This window comes from Dermacentor andersoni, chromosome 8, assembly GCF_023375885.2.
Source record: "Dermacentor andersoni chromosome 8, qqDerAnde1_hic_scaffold, whole genome shotgun sequence".
Taxonomy (NCBI): Eukaryota; Metazoa; Arthropoda; class Arachnida; order Ixodida; family Ixodidae; genus Dermacentor; species Dermacentor andersoni.
Genome location: NC_092821.1, coordinates 141,300,408 through 141,321,541, shown reverse-complemented (window position 1 = coordinate 141,321,541; position 21,134 = coordinate 141,300,408). Strand labels below are relative to the sequence as shown.

The following is a 21,134-nucleotide window of genomic DNA, read 5'->3' as shown; positions in this document are numbered from 1 at the left end:
GATGTAACCCTCTTTGATTTTGACGGAGAACTGACATGTGCAGGAGGCACACAGCTGTCTGCCATAGCAAAAATGTAGTGCATTTTAGTGTAAACATTTCTAAAGCAACAAGCGTCGCTGTTAGAGAAATCAAACCGTGTTTAACCCATTTTTAGCACCAATTAATTGTGGCCATTGACAATTAAGCTTCGTCACTTTTATTGCACGTTCATGATTGGCAAAAGCGTACGGCTGCAGAACAGATCAAGAATTTCAATTTCTTAAGTTTACGGAACGTGCACTCTGTGTCGGAACTCGCTACAAGATTGTCAGATATGATAGCATAAACTGTTTCGCGTCTAACGCAATTGTAAGCCCCTATCCGGCCACTCAAAAAATGTGATTCACAATGTAAGGAAAAAAGTGAACCTGGCTACATGACGGAATTGACACTGGAAGCAAATACTCAGCCTTAAGCCCTTTACACATATTGAACCTTGCAGCACAGGTCCAATAAAAAGTGTTCCAAGATCTATGCAGCTTGCTTTAAATATTTTCATCAGCATAGTTGTGCATACCGTGCCCAAAGTGGTAAAGAAAGGCATATAGATTGTGTGGTGGAATTCTAGTGGCAGAGTTACCAGAAACAATATTGGTGTGTCTTTTGATGGTATGTGTGTCCCATCGTCTGTTGCTTGTGCCAGATTAAACAGTTGCTCTTGCTCAAATTTACCAATATTGTTTCTGTCCCCCTTTTTCCCTTCATCTCTCCACAGGAGAAATAGAACGGTGTTTAAAGAAAGTAACCGAAGGCGTGGAGCAGTTCGAGGACATTTGGCAAAAGGTAACAAACATTTTTCGGCTTGTGCATTTTTTGTTTATGCGCAAGTGTTTGTGTGTGTGTGTGTAATGACAGCCGAATTTGTTTGCGCATTGTATTCAGTGCAGGCTCCTGTGTCCGTGACACAAAAGGCGATGGTATATAATTAGCATAGGCAGCGACATACCCACCACATGCCATAGAAGTGCGGCGCCTCTGCTGAATGATTCCCTCAGTTTGAATGGCAACACGCTACAAACTATGTCAGCGAGTTTTGCTTATAAATTATGATGTTACTGCAGGACATAGAGGTTGATCATTTTTGTTTCTTGACGTTAGCGTCATCTGCAGCTGGTGAGGGGCTGAATTCGCAAAGCTTTTTGTTTGCAAATGCTCTTTGCCATTGGCTGTCCGCCTTCAATAATAGCAGGCCAACCAACATGGTGATTGCCTATCGTCTGCTCTTACGTACACATCTAGCATAACATATTTTGCGTGTGCATATGGACCCAGATGATCAGGCGGTGTCACACCAAATACGGACCCAGATTTAGAACTCCCATCATCATCATAATCGGCAGCGGCGGCCTATTTCATGTCCACTGCAGGACGAAGGCCTCTCTCTGCAATCTCCAATTGCCCTGCACCAACTGATTCCAACTAGTGCCTGCGGATTTCCCAATTTCATCGTCCCACTTAGTCTTCTTCTGGCCTCGACTGTGCTTCCCTTCTCTTGGCACCCATTCTGTAACATTAATTGTCCACCGGTCATCTAACCTGTGTTATATAACCGATAGAACTCCCAGTGGCACTCAATTGAGTGGCACGAGCATTGAACATGTGCCTGGCCTTAAAAGCTTATGGGACCATCACATCCCACTATAAGTTGAACTTATGCTCTGTTAAAACATGGAAATTGTAATTTAATTAATAGATTGTGGCATAGATCATAACTACTGCAAATTAAAACTATCTTCAAGGTTATGGATGCAAGTTTTCTGCTAATTCTGCTTTTATTTTTTGCAAATGCCATGTTGTTTAAACTTTTGCGACCAGCTGTACCTGCTGGCAAGGGCATCTTCTAAGCTGTGTTCATTTTAATGTGCCAGTGCAACCTCAACAACAGTGCTTCAGTGATAAAAAGAAAAACACAAGTAGTTTTGTTATTGTTATACTATTGCTATGCAGTAACATTATATAAATCTGATTCGGTCTGAAAACTGGCAAGAACACCATATCATTTGCATAAAGACCTACCAGACACCATGAAATCCTGCTTTGTATTTTTTATTTATTCTTTAGTGTGCTAGCTAGTGTTTTCATCAAATGCATAATGTCAGGGAAGTTTTAGTAAAGCTCCTCACTGGACATTCTGGGCAGAGTTTTTTTTTTTTTTTAATGAAACAATAACTTGTCATGAATAGTGTTCAACATTCCAATTTGCCTTGCTTTTATTTATTAAAATTAATTCTTTTTTCTCAAATGTTTTTCCATCAATGCCAAATGACATTTTGCCCTGTAATACCCAGCCACCAAAGATAATGATTGGCACGGAACTTTCTACACTGTGTGGCTGTAATGTCATCTTTTTTTTTTCTTATTTTAGAATGTCCATAGTTGTTCTATAGCTAATAAATTAAGCACTTACTACTATCGAAGTCATCTGGTCATTATTTCTGATGTGCTTAATGTCTCGATCTGTGTAACAACATTACTGGTCAATTCCTAACACGAAAGCCTCTTTCCTTCAGTTTCTTCTACTTTTGATGTCTCTTTCCTACAATTTAACAAGTATCATCCTCGTCAGACCTAACAATATCCTAGTGACATGCTATATGTTAAAGTTGGTTGTTGTTGCTAACCATTCTTTTACAAAATCTGAAAGACTGCTTCCGTGATCAGATGGCATAGGCGCATGGTGAGGTCAGCACTTCCATGAGTGTATTTAAGTCCTTTGTTTGCCTGAACACAATGCTGCTTCATCTGGTGGCATTTGAAAATGTACACCTTAATTTCTCACCGTCGGTGATGATGCAGCACTGTGTCTCGCACAGCGCGTCAAGCTTCTCAAAAACTGGTGGCAACGAAATGGTTGCATGCTTGACACATAGTGTAGCCTACATCTCAGTTTGTGCTACACTAAAATACATCAGCCTGTCGTTTCTGTTGTCATTTTGAAAGGTTAAAAGAAGTCATTCACGGACACTGGGTCTGACGACGTTATTGTGCGGCATCAATATGAACAACAAAAAGATGCAGGAAATGGGAATGTCACATTTTCTCGCTTGAAAAGAATATCTGGAGGCATTTTTCACCTGCTGGGGCAATACTATTCACATTCCTGTGATGGGACAACACTTTCGATTATGCAATAAGAGAGGGCTCAATTTTAAAGTTTGCAAATGTGCCCAGGGAATGTGGTCTTTCAAGCTTCCTTTCTTATGTTATCATGGTAACTGCATTCTTTCCTTTCTCAGGTCTACAATGCAACCAACACGAACCAAAAGGAAAAGTATGAGGCTGACCTTAAGAAAGAGATTAAAAAGCTCCAGGTAAGACATGGTCAAATTTCTTCCTTTTTTTTTGTCTTTTTACGTATTGTCAAATAAAGCTAGCAGGTGTTTAATTTTTCATTGCAGTTAAAAGTAAAAGTTGTCTTCTAGCTAAAAATGTTAATGGCGACTTTATCGGCACCGTAATAACTTGTACACATTTTTTACGTATTTGTTGAGTGTAAGTTTTCTTCTGCTTTTGAGCACATGTACAGCTGCGGCCATTGCTAGCAAGAACATGGGAGCCCCGTGGCATGCTCCGTGGAGTGCTCCACCTCCGGCGCCTCGCAAAGTGTTGTGTCGCATCTGCAATCAAATTGATTGGCAAAAAGCCCGGCTATTCGTCTGCTATGGTGAGTCGTCTGCCAAGATGCCACAAGGCGCCGGTGGTGCTGCTTCCCGGGGTGCTGCCCTGCATACCCGTGTTCCTGCTAGCAGTGACCGTGCCTGTACATGGAAGTTTTTCATGTCGGAGCATTGAAAGGTGGGCTTCAGTGCACAAACCCACTTGCCATTTTACTTCTGGGAGCTGCTCACTTGGCCGACACGAATTCCTGCAATGAATGTTCCAGTGCCGGTGTAAGAACTTTGTTCTGCGAGTCTGTGTACAAATATCAGTGCTGGGTGTTGCAAGTAATTTAGAACAAGTTTTACATCTCGGATGAATGAGACCGACAGCACGTTATTTGTAATCGGCCTCGAGTTACTCAGCCTGCTTTTAAAAGTAGAATTAGTAATTAAGTTTAACTGTGCAAATGTTTGCATTGAACAAAAGAAGACTGCAATTTAGGACAAAGTGCTCCGGTCACTAGCCCACAGACGAGACGCCAGCCTGTGATGAGGCGCCAGTGTTATGGTTGTTGAAGGGGTGTGCGAATCTTCAAAATTTAGGAATAGCAAAATGAATATTCATTATTCGTAAACATGAATAGTATTTGCCTATTTCAGAACGTCAACTATGCCCAGTCAAACACAAAATGGTGCAGAAGCGAGGTAAAGTTAATCCCCACAGACATAGTGTAGGCATAAAACATGGGAACTTACTTATGTAGCGGAGCCGGCTACGGCGCTCAGGGACTTCATAAACTGCGTAGACTTTACCATGTATATGCAAACAAACTATTTATTTGTTTATTCTGCATTCGTGCTTTTAATAAACAACGCTTCATGACGTGCAATGTGACAGGAAATCGTTAACGTTTTGGATATCGGGATGCGAACATCATTTTAAGCAGATTGTGAAAATGGCTGTTTCATTATTTGGAAGCTGTTTGGAAAGTGTTCGGTATTCATTTCACTTCTGGCGCTGTTTGAATCGTGTTCGATTTTGGTCTCAAAAATCATTATCTGCACTACCTTCAGATGCTGTTATATAGGTGCCTGTGGCATTAGTAGAGGGTTCCTCGCATGCACGGACGCTTTGTCAACAACACGACGGTGCTTCATGAATATAGGCAGGAGCGATGCGGTGTGAAAGGACATGCAGCTGTGCTTCTCCTTCGGAGTGTGCGCTATCTGCACCATCCAGCCATCTTGTGCCACGTAGGGTACTTTTTCTGCCCTGACGGGCAGAAAAAGTGGCCAGGGTGTTGTCGGGGTGATGCAAGTTGATGAAAGCAGCTTCGAGAACTAGGTTTACTGGCTAGAATGTTTGAGAAAAGAAATTGTTCACGAGCTTGGATTTTTGATCCTTACAAAAAAAAAGAAAAGGAGGGGGATGGCTACATCGAATGCCAAGCTGTTTGACGTAATAGTTCTGCGGAAACCCGCAAGGTGGAGAGAATTAATTAATAAAGGGAAAATCAGACATCCACCCGTTCGTAGCGATTGCTACAAAGGAAACCCATATGGGTTCCTCGAAAGAAGCATACGAGTTCCTCTTTCGAGGAACCCGTATGGGTTTCCTTTGTAGCAATCGCTACGAACGGGTGGATGTCTGATTTTCCCTTTATGAATGCCAAGCTATGTGGCATTGTGAAGGAAACAGTTTTCTGGGCTCTACACTTATCTCTTCACTGTTTCTTTCTTATTTTTTCCTAATAAGCTATTGAAACTATCTGGAAAAAATGCTTGTAGCAGCTGTGCTTATTGTAGAACCAGCTTAGTATTGTAGTGTTGTATAGCGGTGAACACATCCTTAATGCCACATGCTTGGCTGGCTTCCTTTTCAGGGCTCAATTTTCCAGGTCTGTAGCCAAATGGACTGACCAATGAAGCTGCTAATTTTTTTTTCTACGTCTTCTTTTATTTTTACTTCTCAGGCTCTCTCCGATCTTTCCATTCTTATGCATCTAAAAAAAAAAAAAAAAATTTGCGAGCAGTCTGTGTTGCCTAACTGCAATATCACAAAACGACAGCAATCAGTATCGCGTAGTGGCAGGGAATGGTTGCTCCTATTAGAAAATTGAGCTAGCCCATGTACGTCTTACTCTGTACAAAAGTACAGTAGCCGACCGATTTTCCGGACTTCACGAGCACCGAAATATAGTCAGAAAAATCTAGCGGCCCGAAAAACTCATTCAGCCAAAAAATAAAAAAATAATAAATTTATTAAGCCTAGAGCGGCTTAAAGAAACTAATAATGCCCTGCCTCGTACTACGCCTTGAGGCGATTAGGTTTGTTTGGGTCTGTGCAAGAGTGATGTCTCCGTACACAGTCGACAAGAGCGTCACCGCGTTGGCGATCTCCACCAATGGGGTTTGCCATGGAAATCGAAGAAAGGAGCCACATTTTTTCCCACCAGTTGGCCCTCGCAACGGCACAGTAGATGGTGCCGATCACACCAATGCGAAGCCACAAACACACACGCACAAAGATGCGGCAATGTCTCTGGCACACGCCTGCTCAGTTGACACACCACAAGCAAAATAGCAGCTGAAACGTTGGAGGAAAAAATAATACAGATCCGCATAGTGATTCAGACAACAGTGCTGACTGATAAAAAGACAGAAAAAAGAAAAAGTGCTGTCCCCATGGAGCATCTTGTCAGCCAAGGTTGAGCGGGCACTTGGCATGGCCTTCGATACGGAAGGATGACGTGCGCTCTCTGTTAGGGCTATTTATTTTACCTACGCTGGCTACACGAGTGTAGCTAGCATAAGAATTCACCGTTTTCTTTGCTTGGTGTAGAAAAGTCTAGCTCTGCCTACCTACACGAAGCGATTTTTTTATAGCTGTAGTGTAGCATGAAAACAACACTTTCTACACAGCGGTTTCAACGAGTGTAGGCAGAAGACGACAAACAAACAGGCTGGCATTGCAAACACATGGCGCCATATTGTCTGGTACTAACGATGCTGATAAAGCGATGACAGGGAATATTTGCTGTAAAGACGGTAGCGAATTGCCAGCTTGACCATGTATCGCAGAGGAAAGTGAGCTAATCTTCAAAGAACATAGTTATCTAACGGATGGTGCGGGCTGTTTCAGACTCTGCACTGTGTAATACGCATTGAGTTGTCGTCTTCGTACACTGCATATTCGCAATGTATTTAGCTGCAGCTTGTGTAGATTTGTTGGTGAAAGGGAACTCGTACATGGGCGTTTAGTTTCAGGCCAGGGCACATATGCGGCCATTAAGTGCGAAGTCAGGCGAAGTATGGAGTCGGGCGCTTTTCGTCTTCTGCTGATGCAGAATGCGACGTGCAGTCTGCTCCGATTATCTACAGCCCAGCGTGTGAAGTGCACTACACGACGTCGTAGCCTCTGCCCGGCAGTAGTGGTATAAGCATTCTCTCTCTGGTTTTGGGCGGTGGGTGGGTCCCTCAGACTAGGGCTCCACTGGTCTCTGTTGTTCACTGGGGCTTGATCGAGACAAGCTCTCTGGCTTTCTAAGTCTTGGCTAGCAAGCCAAACCTCCCACTGCCTGTTAGTTGACACTTGCGCCTTGAGGGGCGAATGGGAATTTGGAGACCTTCTGCCCGACACTACACTCATCTACACGAGTCTGCACGAAGTGCAGGTAAAAAAAAAAAAAAAACATATTAATAGTGTTAGCCACTGGAAGCCAAGCCAGCGGAATATTCAACGTGGTTGCGTCCAAGATGGGAAACATGGCTTGGAGTCCGGCTCGGATCGTGAGAATGCATTAGCTCTATGGGAACCCTGATGGTGCATATATGAAGTCCTGAATATCCATCAAGTCTGAATTTTCAGAGTCCGAAAAATCCGTCGGTTGCTGTACTGGGTTATGGTGCACGTGAATGGTAGTGGCACTGCTAGTAGCCTTGTCCAACAACAACAACAACGCGTGAGATGTTTGTGTTGCATGGGTGTTCTTGTCAAGGAAATATAAGAGTGGAGGTCTGCATGTTGATGGTACTGCTTCCAATGCTTTACACTGGCAGACAAGTGAAGTGTGGGTAGTTACTGCAGTAATAGCTCCGTGTCCTTTCTGATTGATCTCTGCACCACAAGCTGGCAACATCAACTAGGCTGTTCATTTGATGTCCTGCCCCTCACCCCCCCCCCTGTAATGCAGAATTCCTGGAATAGTAGTTGCGTATTAGGACAAGCTACAAAAATCTTTCACTGCCACTTCCGAAGAAACTAGCACAACCCTGTGCGACGCCAGAGTGTTTTTGGCATACTTCCTGCCTCTACAAGAGCAACCCGTGCTAAATACATTTCATATCAGTTGTGCCATCTATGGCGAGGACGTCTAAACAAACGTGAAACTTGAAAGTTATATTTCTAACAGCAACCACTTTTATTTCGCTATCTTTCTGGCTAGTTAGCTGTCTTAATTTAGCGTGTTCATTTCGAGCTTATTTTCTGTTTCTGTCTTGGTTCTTTTCCATGCTAATATACAACAGTTGGTTAATGTGAAAGATGAGTGGGTCTGGGGCTTCATGATTAAAAACCAGCACTAAAGTAGGGAAAGGATAAGAAAGAAAAGCCTGTGGTTGTCTATATCATTAGTATCATTACGGTCGCAGAGACGCATGGCAAATGGGAAAATGGCAGTGACACTGGCAACGATCGGTAGTATCGTGCTGGCTGCAGTGTTTTACAGTACTACACATTTTGCTCGTTTACATTCATTTTCTTGTTGATTTCAGCGTGCACAATCAGCAGAGCTTTGATACAGTACCTGCTTTAAATATTCATCCCTGTAAGATTTTATGGAGGTGCTGTGTATCGATCCTAGTGTACTGTGTTTGCGTTCCCTTTTCATTTGTCTGCATCCTCTTGCGCTGGATCTTAATTCCTGAACAGCACAGCTCGTTCTTTTCTTTTTTTTTTTCGCTAACGTTCTGTGAGCAAAGCAAAACTTCTTCACCTTGTTGCTCTAGCAGTAGCCTTGTCTTGACCGTGCGCTTTAGGCTGAACGAGCTCGTTTTGCTCTTGTTGTGTGGCCTGTGCAGAGGTTACGAGACCAAATTAAAACATGGATGGCATCTAGCGAGATCAAGGACAAGCGGATCCTTATGGATAACCGGAAGTTGATAGAGACGGTGAGACCTCTGCTGTCTTATTGAAAATGTTCTATCGTGTGACCCGTAGCGCAAACAGGGCACTCAAAGTAAAGGGGAAGACAAAAAGACACGGTGCTACTTACAACTGATGGTTTATTGCGCATGGACAATGCAGTGCCCGTGCTGTCCTCTCTTCTGTGCTTTGTGTCTGTCTTATTTGTGCTACAGCGACTTGCCCGATAGATTGATTTCGTGACGAGTTTCACTACGCTGCCCCGAAGCATGCCGGCAGTAGCGGTTGTTGGCAGGCTGAAAGGCAACTGTAGTGGGAAGCATGCTGTGCCCGCTTCACGACGTGCACCTTCAGTGACAGGGCGTGACGTTGCACCCCCCTTGCTGCTTTGCGTTGTTGCAGCAAATGGAGAGGTTTAAGGTGGTGGAGCGGGAGACGAAGACCAAGGCGTACTCGAAGGAGGGCCTGGGCGGAGCGCAGAAGGTGGACCCCGCCCAGAAGGAGAAGGAGGACATCACAGTCTGGCTCTCGAACTCCATCGCATCACTCAACATTCACGTCGACCAATTCGAGAGCGAGCTCGAGTCCCTAACTATTGGCGTCAAGAAGAAGAAAAACGACAACCAGGTGAGCATGCTTTTACATTCACATTCCATACGCATAAATGTGTACATGCGCTGTGCTATTGTCACTGCAAAACTGGAAAGCCGTGGATATATATATATATATATAGCAAGCCGAAGAGGAAAACAGGGTTGTAACGCAATGTCACACTCTGTGGTCTATGCATGTTTGACTGGGTTTTCTCTTTGCTTTATGATCTCGGTTTTCTTGGGTTTTTTTTTTTTTTTTCTCGGAGCATTGGTGCAATTCAACTGTGCACTTGCGAGCGAAAATTTGGACATCAGTAATCTTGCGGGAAAAAAAATTGTTTTTCCTTTTGCAGCCTGGGCATCCTCGTTGAAATGAAGTGGTACAGCCTACGTCGGCGTGTTCAACTACTGCAATGTGTTGATGCAGTTCCCTTCTCGCATGGCGTTGCAATGTGTTGATGCAGTTCCCTTCTCGCATGGCGTTGCATTTTAATTTGTTGCTGTTGCCGTCGCCCGGAAACTTTTGCTTAGGACTACATTTGTGTGTGCATTCATAAAGTTTAGTGCCTAGTTTGCACCCTGTCTGGTCCCTGTTGTGGCACTCATTCTTTTGAACAGCTCTGCTGGCATGAATCCAGACTTGCTTGTTCAACTTTCTGTGGTTATTATGCAAAGGCTGTGTCGTTACTGCGAATTGGTTGAAAGTACTGCCCCTGGAAGTAATGACGGTTGTGAGCTGCTTTTCTGGCGGTGAATGGTACGCTGGCAGATGTGGCTGAACACGAAATGAAATGTGGCTGTCCATTGTGACAATCCTTCATTTCTCATTTGTAAACAATGCTTTGAGCAAAAGCTGTCTGTTGCAGATTTGTTCATGCCGAACAGAAATGGCCGTAAGCCTTCACAGTCCTTTTCCAAGTGTGGAGCAGGTGGCTTGGTATAGTCAAGCCTAGGCCAACGGCACTTGCATATTTGGTTGGTTAGTTCGCACATGTTTTGCAGAGTGGGAATAAATTCAGATGTGGGTTGGAGAAAGGAACACTCCTAAGCTTAGCACTGTGCTCAAATGTAGAGTTGTAGTCTAAGAGTTGCAGAATTCTTGATCAAAGGGAGCGTTGGAAATGGTGCACCCAACTGTCTTTGAGTACCCAATGACCCATTCCTTGCTTGCATTCTCTTGTACTCCTTCTGCATTCATTTGTACACCTTTTTGTGTACTCTTGTACAGCTGGCAGCTTGTGTTTCCACTAACTTTAGCTGTCCGGAACCTTAAACTCCCTGATGTTGCCATCTTAATACCTGTACTAAAGGCTTAACCCTTTGTTTAACAGTGTGCCCAACTGTATGTAAAGCCTTGTTCAGGGTGTCTACCAACCGGGAATTCTCAGGGATTTTTTTCGAAGACATTTTATTTGCTGTGCCTTTTACTAACCCCTCCCTTCTATTCTCTTTTTGAATAACATAAATACTACTCCTTAGTATTCAAATTGGACTAAGTCGTTTTTCTTTAAATTTGTCGTATGCTTACTAGAGGTTGACAGCATCGGGTCTATATGCTTTCAGCCCGTCTTGACATAAAACGTAGTTCTGCATCACTCAGGGAATTTTGCAAAGGCACTCGGGGAAAACCTGGAAAACTAGGGGAATTTGTAAATGTCAACTTGGTAGACACCCTGCTTGTTGTGCCGAAGGCCTTTTGTTTTTCCTAACTGTGCCGTCATTGTTGCAGGACCGAGTAGATGAGCTGAAAGCATTGCTGGCGAGGCATCGGTATCACATCCTGCAGCTGGAGACACTAATGAGGATGCTAGACAATGGCACGGTCGAGGTGTGCAAGATCAAAAAGATCAAGGAGGACGTCGAGTACTACATCGAGTCTTGTCAGGTGGGCCTCTCCTTTCATGGTGTCTGTCAGTTGACTATTCATCCGCTACGGCGGTTTTTGCATAGCTAAAGGGCATTGACTTGGGTGGTCACTGTCGGTACCTTTCGCCTCCGCATGCTGTTCACAGGCTTTGCTTTGTACCGCTGATGTGAAGACATCGTCGACACAGCACGAAACTATATCTTTCATTGCGGACTCTCAAATTCAAGAAATTTTTTTTTGTCATTGAATTTTTTCGTTTTTGCACAATAATCTCGAAATTCTTACAGCCCCCCTCCGTGCAAAAAAAGAAACGGTCAGTGGCCGTACTTATTTGCATGAAATGTGGAATTTTAATGTAATGAAGTATTGATATAACAAAGTAAAGTGCCAAATTTACCGACTTCGTTATGTAGAGGTTTAACTGTATCGAATTATTTTGCAATCCCTTTAAAGTTCAGTACATCCGGAATTGGTTTTATTACATTTCTGCCTTGCCAAATGGGTGTGATTAAGCAGTCTCAGCAGGCCAAAAATGATAGGAACGCTAACGATTGGTGTCAGCAATACCTTGACATTTCTGTACTTGATGTTAATGGCATTGTAGGTTGTGGAACCATCTGGCCGGGGAAAGCTGGTTGTTCATTAAAATGATTACATTGCCTCTACCACATCGGCAACCATGTTTTAAAGTTCTAGTGCAGTTTTGAAAACAGAGAAGCTTGGCCTCGCTTTTTTTTTTTTTCTGCGTATAGGCCATTTATTTTTCGCTGACACAAACCGAGATTTGAGAAGTACGGCTGTGGCAGTCTAGTTTGGTTTAGTGTTCCTTTGAGAAAGACGTTAGGGCCTCCATTTTTCAGCGATTTCTTCAGCATGATTCTATGCCACGGTTATCATCCAGCATTCTCTGGCCAACTGATTGCATTGATAATGAGGACATGGCAACTGGTCTGACCACTCTCGAAGCGGGAGAAACGAAAGGCGGAATAGCATCGGAAAAGGCCGTCGCCTGCAAGATATAGCGGCCAGAATTTGATTGCCCGCAGCAGCGTGATTGAGTGGCGAACGGGCACACGCGTGCAGGACCCGGACTTCGAGGAGAACGAGTTCCTGTACGACGACCTAGACCTGCGGGACATGGCGGACTTCCTGACCAAGTCGAGCGCTGCCGCGACGGGCCTGGAGCACGCGGACAACAACTGCATCCTGGACCCGGCGGCACCCAACGCCAATGAGGACGTGCCGGGTGCCGACACGCCCGCCTCCACCAACTCGAGCTCACCGGTGCCTAGCCCAGGGCTCACAAATCATTCCAGGTCCAGTGAGGTGCGCTGCAATGCTGGCATTGATGGCGCGCGGTTTCTATTCAAGTGCATTTGCATCTATCTATTAGACTAGTCACATTAACGTTCCCTTCTATGACATTTGTTTTTAAATGCAATAGCATCTAGGTACCATATTTTCTGGCATATAAGACGTGATTCTTTTTTTTCCCCTAAATTTTCGACGATGCATTCTGTACAAGGGTGCAACTCATATGCTCATAAAATCGTGTGGGCTGACGCAGCCAATGTTTTTTTGCTATGATGCACAGTTGATAGGTGCTTCCGTTATTGGAGGTCACGCGTGCTAGTGTGTTGTATTTCCTTTTTTTTTTTTTTTCTTCTTAAAGTAAAGGTTAAACGCTCGGAATTGACGCAATAAATATGCCTGACATCTACCAATACCACTTGGTTATCATGGTCATTCATCATCTGTGCGAGAAGTTGTAGTAGTCCAGCAGTAGTCTTAGTGCTTCCGGTTTCCATTTCCCTTTTGTACACCTGTGTTCAGGCATGGTGTGATCATTGTTGGTGGGCTTGTTCCAAGCACTTGCTTATAAATGCTTGCAATGTCGCATAAAAGTTAGAGGCCGAGGACAGTGACCCAGTGATGTTGCCGTCCGAAGTGGCGGAACTTTTTGACACTGCGTCGGATTATAAGGCCTTTGGTGGCTTCGAGTGAAGGGCAATAAGTTACGGCTTCTGGCGCCTAAGAGGAGCGTTGGTTGCTTTGTTTTATTCTGATAGAATTTGCAGCTTGTAAATGTTTTGTTTACGAAAGTTCAGAGCCCTGAAATTGGCGAGTGCGGCATCTCGTGATGAGCTTTCTGAGCCTGCAAAATCTCATTTCATCATCCGAACCAAGTTAAAGTAGGTGTGTCTCGTACACAGGTGTGTCTCGTACACAGGTGTGTCTCGTACACAGGTGTGTCTTATACACAGGTGTGTCATATATACCAACGTTTTCTTCGAAACTCGTGAATAGTCTTATACAAAGGTACAACTTATACACCAGAAAATACGGTGCTGCGACTTATCCTCGCCCCTTAATTTGTCCACAGTTATATTTATTTCAGTACTTGGAATCATTTACCTTGTTCTTCATGTGCACATTGATTTTATATGCAATAGCATCCATTGCAGTATGTTCACTTACCTCCCTTCATTGATCTTGTATACATTTTCTAAATCTAAATGCAACAGCATTTGTTGCACTCAATGGACAAATGTTGCCTCCTTGCTTCCATGTGCGCCATCTTGTTTCTACATGGGATAGCTAAATGGATAACAGTTGCGATAGAGCATTTGTTGAGTGCACGGAGAAAGCACACAATAAAAGATTTGGCAAAGGTAGTGTTGCCAGCTTAGTTATCTTGTAGCTAGATCTAGTTCCTTTACGGCCCATCTAGTTGTAAAAAATGTAATTTATCTAGTAGTATTGCAGCAAGGCTAAATGTCGGGCAGGCTGGTACATGATATAACTCAGATGAAAACCACCTAAAAAAAGACAATGTATACACTAGGTAGGTATCTGTGACATGCAGAACGGACAAGGCATTGATATAAACCAGAGGATATGGCAACAGAAGAACAAGATGGCCTCTGGAGAGGATGGTCACCTAGCCCATCATTGTAGCTGGGGCTGTGCTGAAGGGTTCAGTTCGACAATTCCTGGTGAAGGGGGGAGATCTCCAGCATAGATCCTGTGTACTACTTGTATCTTGCATCTGCGTCTTTTTCAATGGTTTGCATTTGTACTGCAAGAAGCTCAGTTAGCTAACAAGTAGCCAAATAATGGGTTTCTAAGTGAAAATTATGTGAGAAAGTTGTAGAAAATTTGCCAACACAAGGTAATGTCTTATTGCTTTAAGTCCTTTAGAGGGCTCCTTGAAGAGGAAAGATTGTCATTGTCCTGGTCTTGTGAGCTTGTTGTAGCAGCGATCAAAAGGCCTTGCAGAGACCGCTGTGCTGAAGTTTTGTGCGAACGCGCGGTCATCCTCCCCCCCAGCAGAGCAGTCAAGTGGTCAAGACGGCGCGGAGTGTGGTGGCCAACTCCGGTGTCGTCATCGCAGCGGTCAACAGCAAAGCACCAGCGCCCATCACCTCTCGGAACAACAGGTGTGGACCAGAGCTCGTTCAGAGCTGGATTTGTATGACAGACCAAATTGCTGATTCGCTCCCAGACAAGCATGATCTGGCTTGGTCCAAGCGAATGCTGCTATACTAGTCGTCAACGTTCGTAATGAAACCATACAACACTGCATGTTTTTATTGCTAGCCTTACCCACACACGTTTCTTTTAAGCTTTCTTTTAGTGCCCGCATATTTATAGCCACAAATTTTATGCCTTATATGGCTGCAGATATGTGTCATGTTAAATGATGGAAGTCAACTTACACATATCATCAAAACATTTGTCATGGTACTCTATGGCATCAGATGCCTTTGCCATAAAACAGATCAATCACTCAATCAATGGTGCCACAGACAAGCTGCTAGCCACGTCATTCATTGCAAGCAGGCATGTGCTCACCTGTAGACGAAATCGGAATTGACAAGGTTTGCGCTTGTGTGTTTAGAGGAATCACTAATGTGAATGCAAATTAACCATTCCCTATCATTTGTCATAGCATGTTTCATGTTGGACGATTTGCCAGAGTACAGTGCAATCTCGACGAACGGAAATCGCTTAAACGGAACACCATCTTTATGGTTGGTCGGTTTTGTATTCATGCAATTGGATTCAGCCTTGTCTCTCAGTAAATGGAACTCCCGATAAATGAAACCAATTTCCCTGTTCTTTCGAGCTTCCGTTTACAGAGAGTCTACTGTGTGTGTCATGGTGGGTGACGTTGTTAGGACTGCGTTTTACGTCGTGGCGTTTGTGCATGTTACCTCGACTCCGTCTGGGAGCAGCACTTCTTTGAGAGGGAGGACACACAGCGTTTGGTTAGAAATTTCGGCTGTTCTGGCCAGCATGCAGCGCTGTAACACTTTGCAGACACGATCATCGGCGCTTGAAGTATGCTTGTTTGTCTAAATTGGCCAAACTTGGCTAGGGGCCCTTTAAACAAATCCTAGGTGGTCAGTGGTGATCTGCACTCAAGCCTCGTGATAATGAAGCTGATGGGGGAGCCGAAATTACTTCATTACATCCGGTACTTTGTTATATCCATTATTTCTATTTACTGCAATTTATTTCCCCAGTGGGGGGTGCGCAATTGTAAACCTCGAAATAACAGGATGCCCTTACCCCGTGGAAAACTGCTACACAGCCACGCGTGCGACGAAATTTAAATGAAACAGCACAAGAACCTTTGGCATGTGTAACAGCCTTTAGAAAGCTGCCTTCTGTTCCATTTTGATGGTCTTTTGCGCCAGCTTTCCACTTGGCTTGTCATGGTCCAGCAGCACGTGGCACACAACACAGCGCTCCACAATGTCATTGAGAATACAGGCAAACTTCGCCGCGCGGGCTTGGCTCAGCCCAGCCCAGCCGGCTCGTGGCCTCCAAGGTAGCAACGATGCCACTGCGATCTCGGAGGCCAAGACAAGCTGCCAGCTGGTGCAGCGCTCCGCAGGGAGAGAGAAAAATGAATGCAAGGCCTGGGGGGCCTGACCCCCTAGACTGTGCCGGGGAGGTCTCTGAGGCCAGGCCCAGCTGCAGCTGCGTGCGCGGCGCGCCATTGAAAGAGAGAAGTGAATGCACCTATCGTTCGCGCCACCGCACATATCCATACAGGGTGGCGCGGCTCGCGCAAGAAAGATAGGTCAGTGGAGAAGCGCGATGGTGCGCTGATGTTCGGGCGCAGGCATAGGGTTTCTCACTACATTACCTAGAGGGAAATCTGGCGCTGCTGCGCTGTGGTATGCATGGGAATGCTGGTATATTGTGGATTCGGATTGGCATCGTTCTCGTAGAGACAGGACACCTTGAAGACGCGCTTGGCAAGTACCGTTCCGTCTGTCACAATGATTCATTTTCTACAAGAACAGCACGTGAAAAGCTGTTTTAGCTTTATTATTACGCGAAAACATGTTTTGTTTAACTATGAAAACTTGTTATTGTGTGTACGACTACATGTTACGTAAAAAGTATCAGTGGGCCGCTAAAGTTGGAGGACAGACGACAAGGTTCACGCTCGCTTTGAAACAGTTGGTCGTCTGTTCTTGCTTTTCTTCGCTTGGTCATGCATCGTGGGTGAGTAAAGATGTAATATGCGTGAATGGAAACATTTTATGAAGATCTTACTTTGAGAACGCATTATTTGCGTAGCCATATCCACGTTTTAGACGAAGCCTCTTACAACACCAGCCAACACAAGCCTCGCAGACACATATACCGTCATTCCCATGACGGCACGGTGCCCCCTTAAGAAACTCCCATAGACGGTGGCGCCAGATTACCCTCTAGGTGGTAAGTGAGAAACTCTATGGGCGCAGGGGTGCAGCTACATGCGACGGTGAGAAGTACCAGTGTTGCTCGACAGCGTAGTCGACGCAGGAACGCGGGAGTTTTGAACTGCCACGGTGAACGAATGCCAAATCACACGAAAAGCGACGTACTTGGCGAGCAATGGTTGGTTGCCCATTTTTTTTGGTTTCAGAGACGAATGTAATTCGTTGTATCAATTGGCAGGACAATTTCACTCCTGTTAAAACGAGGTTTTAAATACACGGCTCTCTGTGGAGATGTTGGGAGGAATTTCATTTACTTCGTTATATGCGTTACCATATCCCGTGTCATTACAACGAGGTTCGTGTGTATAATTTCTTTAAAAATCCTCTTGCAGCACATCGTCACAGAGCAGCAGTAACAGTTCGCCATCGGTCAACTCCCATCAAAATCATGCGGTGGCGTCTCCGCCATTGACACCCTATGCCGTTGCAGCGGCAGCGAACGCCAAAGGTGAGTGGCCACCCTACTTCTCTTCCCGAAGTTGGTTTCTGAGTCTCTGCGTAGATGTCTTGCGCACTTGAGGCACTGTATGTTGCCGTTCTGTTAGTCTATGCTCCATTAGAGTTGCAGAGAATGGGTGCGCAGTTGGGGGCGGCAGTGAACTAGTGTGATGAACCTAGGAAGCTTGCAGGCATAAGATGGGGCCAGCTGGCACAAGACAGGTAAGCGGTACAGAAGTGCGAATACTTGAAAATTTCGAATACACTCAAACCCGGCTATATTGAACTCGCAAAAAAACGCCTATCAGTTCGATATAGAGCATAATTCGATATAAGCCTGCTAAATAATTGGATGTCATAAAAGCACATGTCATTTATAAAATCACTTTATTAACGAAACTAGCTTAGTTTGGCATAAATTAGTCCTGCATTTTCTTCTGCTTGGGCAATTTCGCTGCCTGCGACGCACACACTTCCCCACGTTGTCGTCGGAGCAGCTGAGGCCGCAACCTTCCGCATTCGCGCAGTAGCGCCGGACTAATGCGAGTGCACCAATCACTTCGGAGGATGTGGGCAAAGGACCGTAGTTGCTTTCCTCAATGTGCCTACTTTCATTTGTGCTCGGTACGATGTCGGCGATGTAGTCTTCGTTTCCGGGCTCTACCGTGGTCGCGACACCATCATCTGCACTCACAAACTCGTCCACCGTTGATTCGAATGTCCCGAAAATTTTGACAGCTCGCTCCAAACTTCGGCAACACCGGCAACGGCTTCGTCGCATTCATCAGAATTTACAGTCCTCACCGAGCACGCGGAAACCGGCACGTATGAAGAACCCCTCGTACACGGCCGTGCGTACGTGTCGGGCGCCATGGGCACCGGGTTGCGAGTCTGGCCACTTTAGCCCTAATCGTGCCGAGAGTGCTCCTCAGAATCTTGCACGCTGCGGGGACATCCAACTTCTCATCGCGTTCGACGCGATTTATGATTTCGAGCTTCACGACGAAAGGCGAATTCTGCCGCTTCATCACGGCAACACTGTGGGAGAAGGCCCACAAGGTGCAAGCACGATAAACCAGAGAAGCAGCCAGAGAACTCGCTGTTTCGCCATCTTGCACGAAGAGAGCACAAGAGCCTCTGATTGGCTGTCTGAGCAAGCGCTGTAGGCGGGCCACAGGATCATTTTTTGCTGGGGAGTGTCGCTAGATAGTGATCTAAAGAAAGGAAGGACGCTTGATTCTGCAACCCGTGAGGGAGCACGGCGAAGCGTCGTCAGGGGAGAGGGGGTGGCAGGTGAAAGATGATAAAGAGGGAGGATATGGCCTAATAGACTCCACTATGCGCGACAGGGGAAGTGTCGACGGCTCGACCGAACAGCCCGAGGCAGCGCGGTCACGGTAGGGAGAGCGGTTGGATGGAGCCGCGCCGCCGGGTTTCCCCACTACTGCGAGGGAAAGCCAACTTCTGGGGGCACTTTTCCGGCGCTTGACGTTCGATATATCGGGAGTCACTGCAATATTTGTTCGATGTAAGCGTAATTTTTGCTATATATACTCGTTGTAACTATACCGTGACCAGAAATTGTTCGATATATAGAATAATTCAATGTAAACGGGTTCGATATAGTCGGGTTCGACTGTATTATCGAATATTATATTTCTAATACTCGATTCGAAAACTAGGTATTCGGACATTTGAAACTAACAGAATATATTTTGTTGGCGGTGCGGGAGAAAACACGGTTTTTGGCGTTTATATCCATCTAATCTAAGAAAGTGTGTCTGATCTTGTGCTGAATTTTTGTGATAATTTCATGCTGCTGGCGAAATTTCGCCTGTAAAGCACGCTTAGCCACTCGACGTCTAAGCATTGCTGGAAAGCTAGCCTCTCAGTAGCAAGGGGCACGAGTTTGCGAACTGTGGGGGTGCATTCTTTCGCAGGCTCCAGCCCCCAGTCCTGAGCTTATTGCTCGGCAACAAATGCAATTAGTGACAACTGGTACAGGTTCAAATGCTTCTGAGATTACGGGAAATTCGTGCCGCACAATAATGCACAGGTTGGTAGGAACAGAGAGCTAGCAGAAATTACTCAATTTTCGAAAGCTAACAAGAGCCAAATACATGATATTTCAGTCTTACTAGTTCAATTTTTTTTACCGATGACAATATAATTGCAGTGCTCCAACATGTTAAAATTAAAATAAACCAACTTGCTGATAAATACATGTGCATATCATTATTCGATTCTAAGTATTTGTATTCAATTAGTATTAAGAAATTTTGATATTTGCACACGCCTAGAAATCGGAGATCGCCGAGAGGGACCTCTGTCTTGTGGCGGACATAAATAGTCTAATGATGATGATGAAGAAGATGCTGGTGCTGTGGAGGCTGTTGCTCAACTTAGATTTTTCTTTTTTTAAGAAGGCATTAAGTTTTCACTTTTCTTGGATTGAGAAAGTTCTGCCAGGCGTCAGTAGCACGTACGAGGAGGCATGAATTAGTTTAGTTGTTTCTGCTTGGTTGGCCACTGTGCTTCCACTCCCGCTTTCCATATTTCATCGTGCATCTGACAAAACACTGAATTTTGAAGCAGTTTGACTGTAGCCAGTAGGAACACGTTACACAGCGTTGTTCACACGCATACTAGGTTAGGCTGGAAATGAATACCAGGCTGCATGCCCGGGCTGCGAAAGCATTCAGCTTTTTCTCAGGTACCGCGGTTTGTTTAATTTTTACGCCAGCTGCATGTTGGCTGTACGCGCAAAAATGGCAGCCATGACATCACCGCGATTAAAGGAACACTAAAGGCAAATATTAAGTTGACATTGTGGGGTCTCACATGTGCCCTTGGGACAAAGGAACGACAACACAGTAGTGCAAACAATCGCAAGGGCATTTATTGTGCTGTTTATACACTAATGCTTGCTGGCCGACTCGCAATACATGGAACGTGCCGATGGCCACGCGATAAGTCTAGGCAGTCCGAGTCGCCGCGACCAGATAGCGGGGGACTATGTCGCGCTTCCATGCTAGACACCAACGCCTATCTGTGTGTGTGGTCACGTGAACGGTGGTGCATTCGAACGATCGTGTTCGTCTTATTCCGGTGCCCCGCAAAGCGAGTCGCTGTTCGCCGACCCCAAGAGCAAGAGCCTCCTCCCAGTCATGCCCAACTGACTCCGCTGTCGGGCAGTATTAACAGCGCGACACTCGCATCATCTCTCGTAATATGTTGCAACCACACCAACCACTGCCAGCGCTTAGCTATTGGGACAAGCCGGATTACAGGAGACGCAAGAGCCGTGCGGGGAAAACAACATGTGGGGAATGCGTGAGAGTCTAGGATCCCCACAACGTGGACTGTTAAAGTACCATTCTATAAACCTTACAGCGCTTCTTTCATTTCAAGAAAAGACTTACTCCAACCATTCGAGGCTAAAATTTTTTCCCCAAAGATTGTGCCTCTGTGGTCAATTTCTTTTTTATTGCAGTTTCCAGCATTTGGAAATGATTTAAAACTCATGAATACAGCAAAAATTTATTGCAGGCAATATTCTGTCTCAAAAATGTTTTACTTGTGCCAACAGCGTACACGGAAATATGCTGTACAGTAAGAGATCGTGAAAAATATCTAGCAGCACCTGTGGCTATCAATCTGTTGTCCCCAGA

The 21,134-nt window shown here is 45.1% G+C and overlaps 1 protein-coding gene across 5 annotated transcripts in view; it reads left to right on the top strand.

The window, feature by feature from the left end:
• The window catches only part of Not3 (CCR4-associated factor Not3), a 56,135-nt gene that overhangs the window by 14,629 nt on the left and 20,372 nt on the right, over positions 1 to 21,134 (top strand). For 4 of the 5 annotated variants that reach the window (XM_050173814.3, XM_055067898.2, XM_050173812.3 and 1 more), the window contains exons 2-9: positions 756 to 823; positions 3,277 to 3,351; positions 8,719 to 8,808; positions 9,185 to 9,409; positions 11,105 to 11,260; positions 12,326 to 12,568; positions 14,573 to 14,682; positions 17,358 to 17,473. In XM_050173814.3, coding sequence (XP_050029771.2) covers positions 756 to 823; positions 3,277 to 3,351; positions 8,719 to 8,808; positions 9,185 to 9,409; positions 11,105 to 11,260; positions 12,326 to 12,568; positions 14,573 to 14,682; positions 17,358 to 17,473 — 1,083 coding nt within the window. The remainder of the gene's footprint in view (positions 1 to 755; positions 824 to 3,276; positions 3,352 to 8,718; positions 8,809 to 9,184; positions 9,410 to 11,104; positions 11,261 to 12,325; positions 12,569 to 14,572; positions 14,683 to 17,357; positions 17,474 to 21,134) is intronic. The other variant, XM_050173813.3, reaches the window with a different exon arrangement.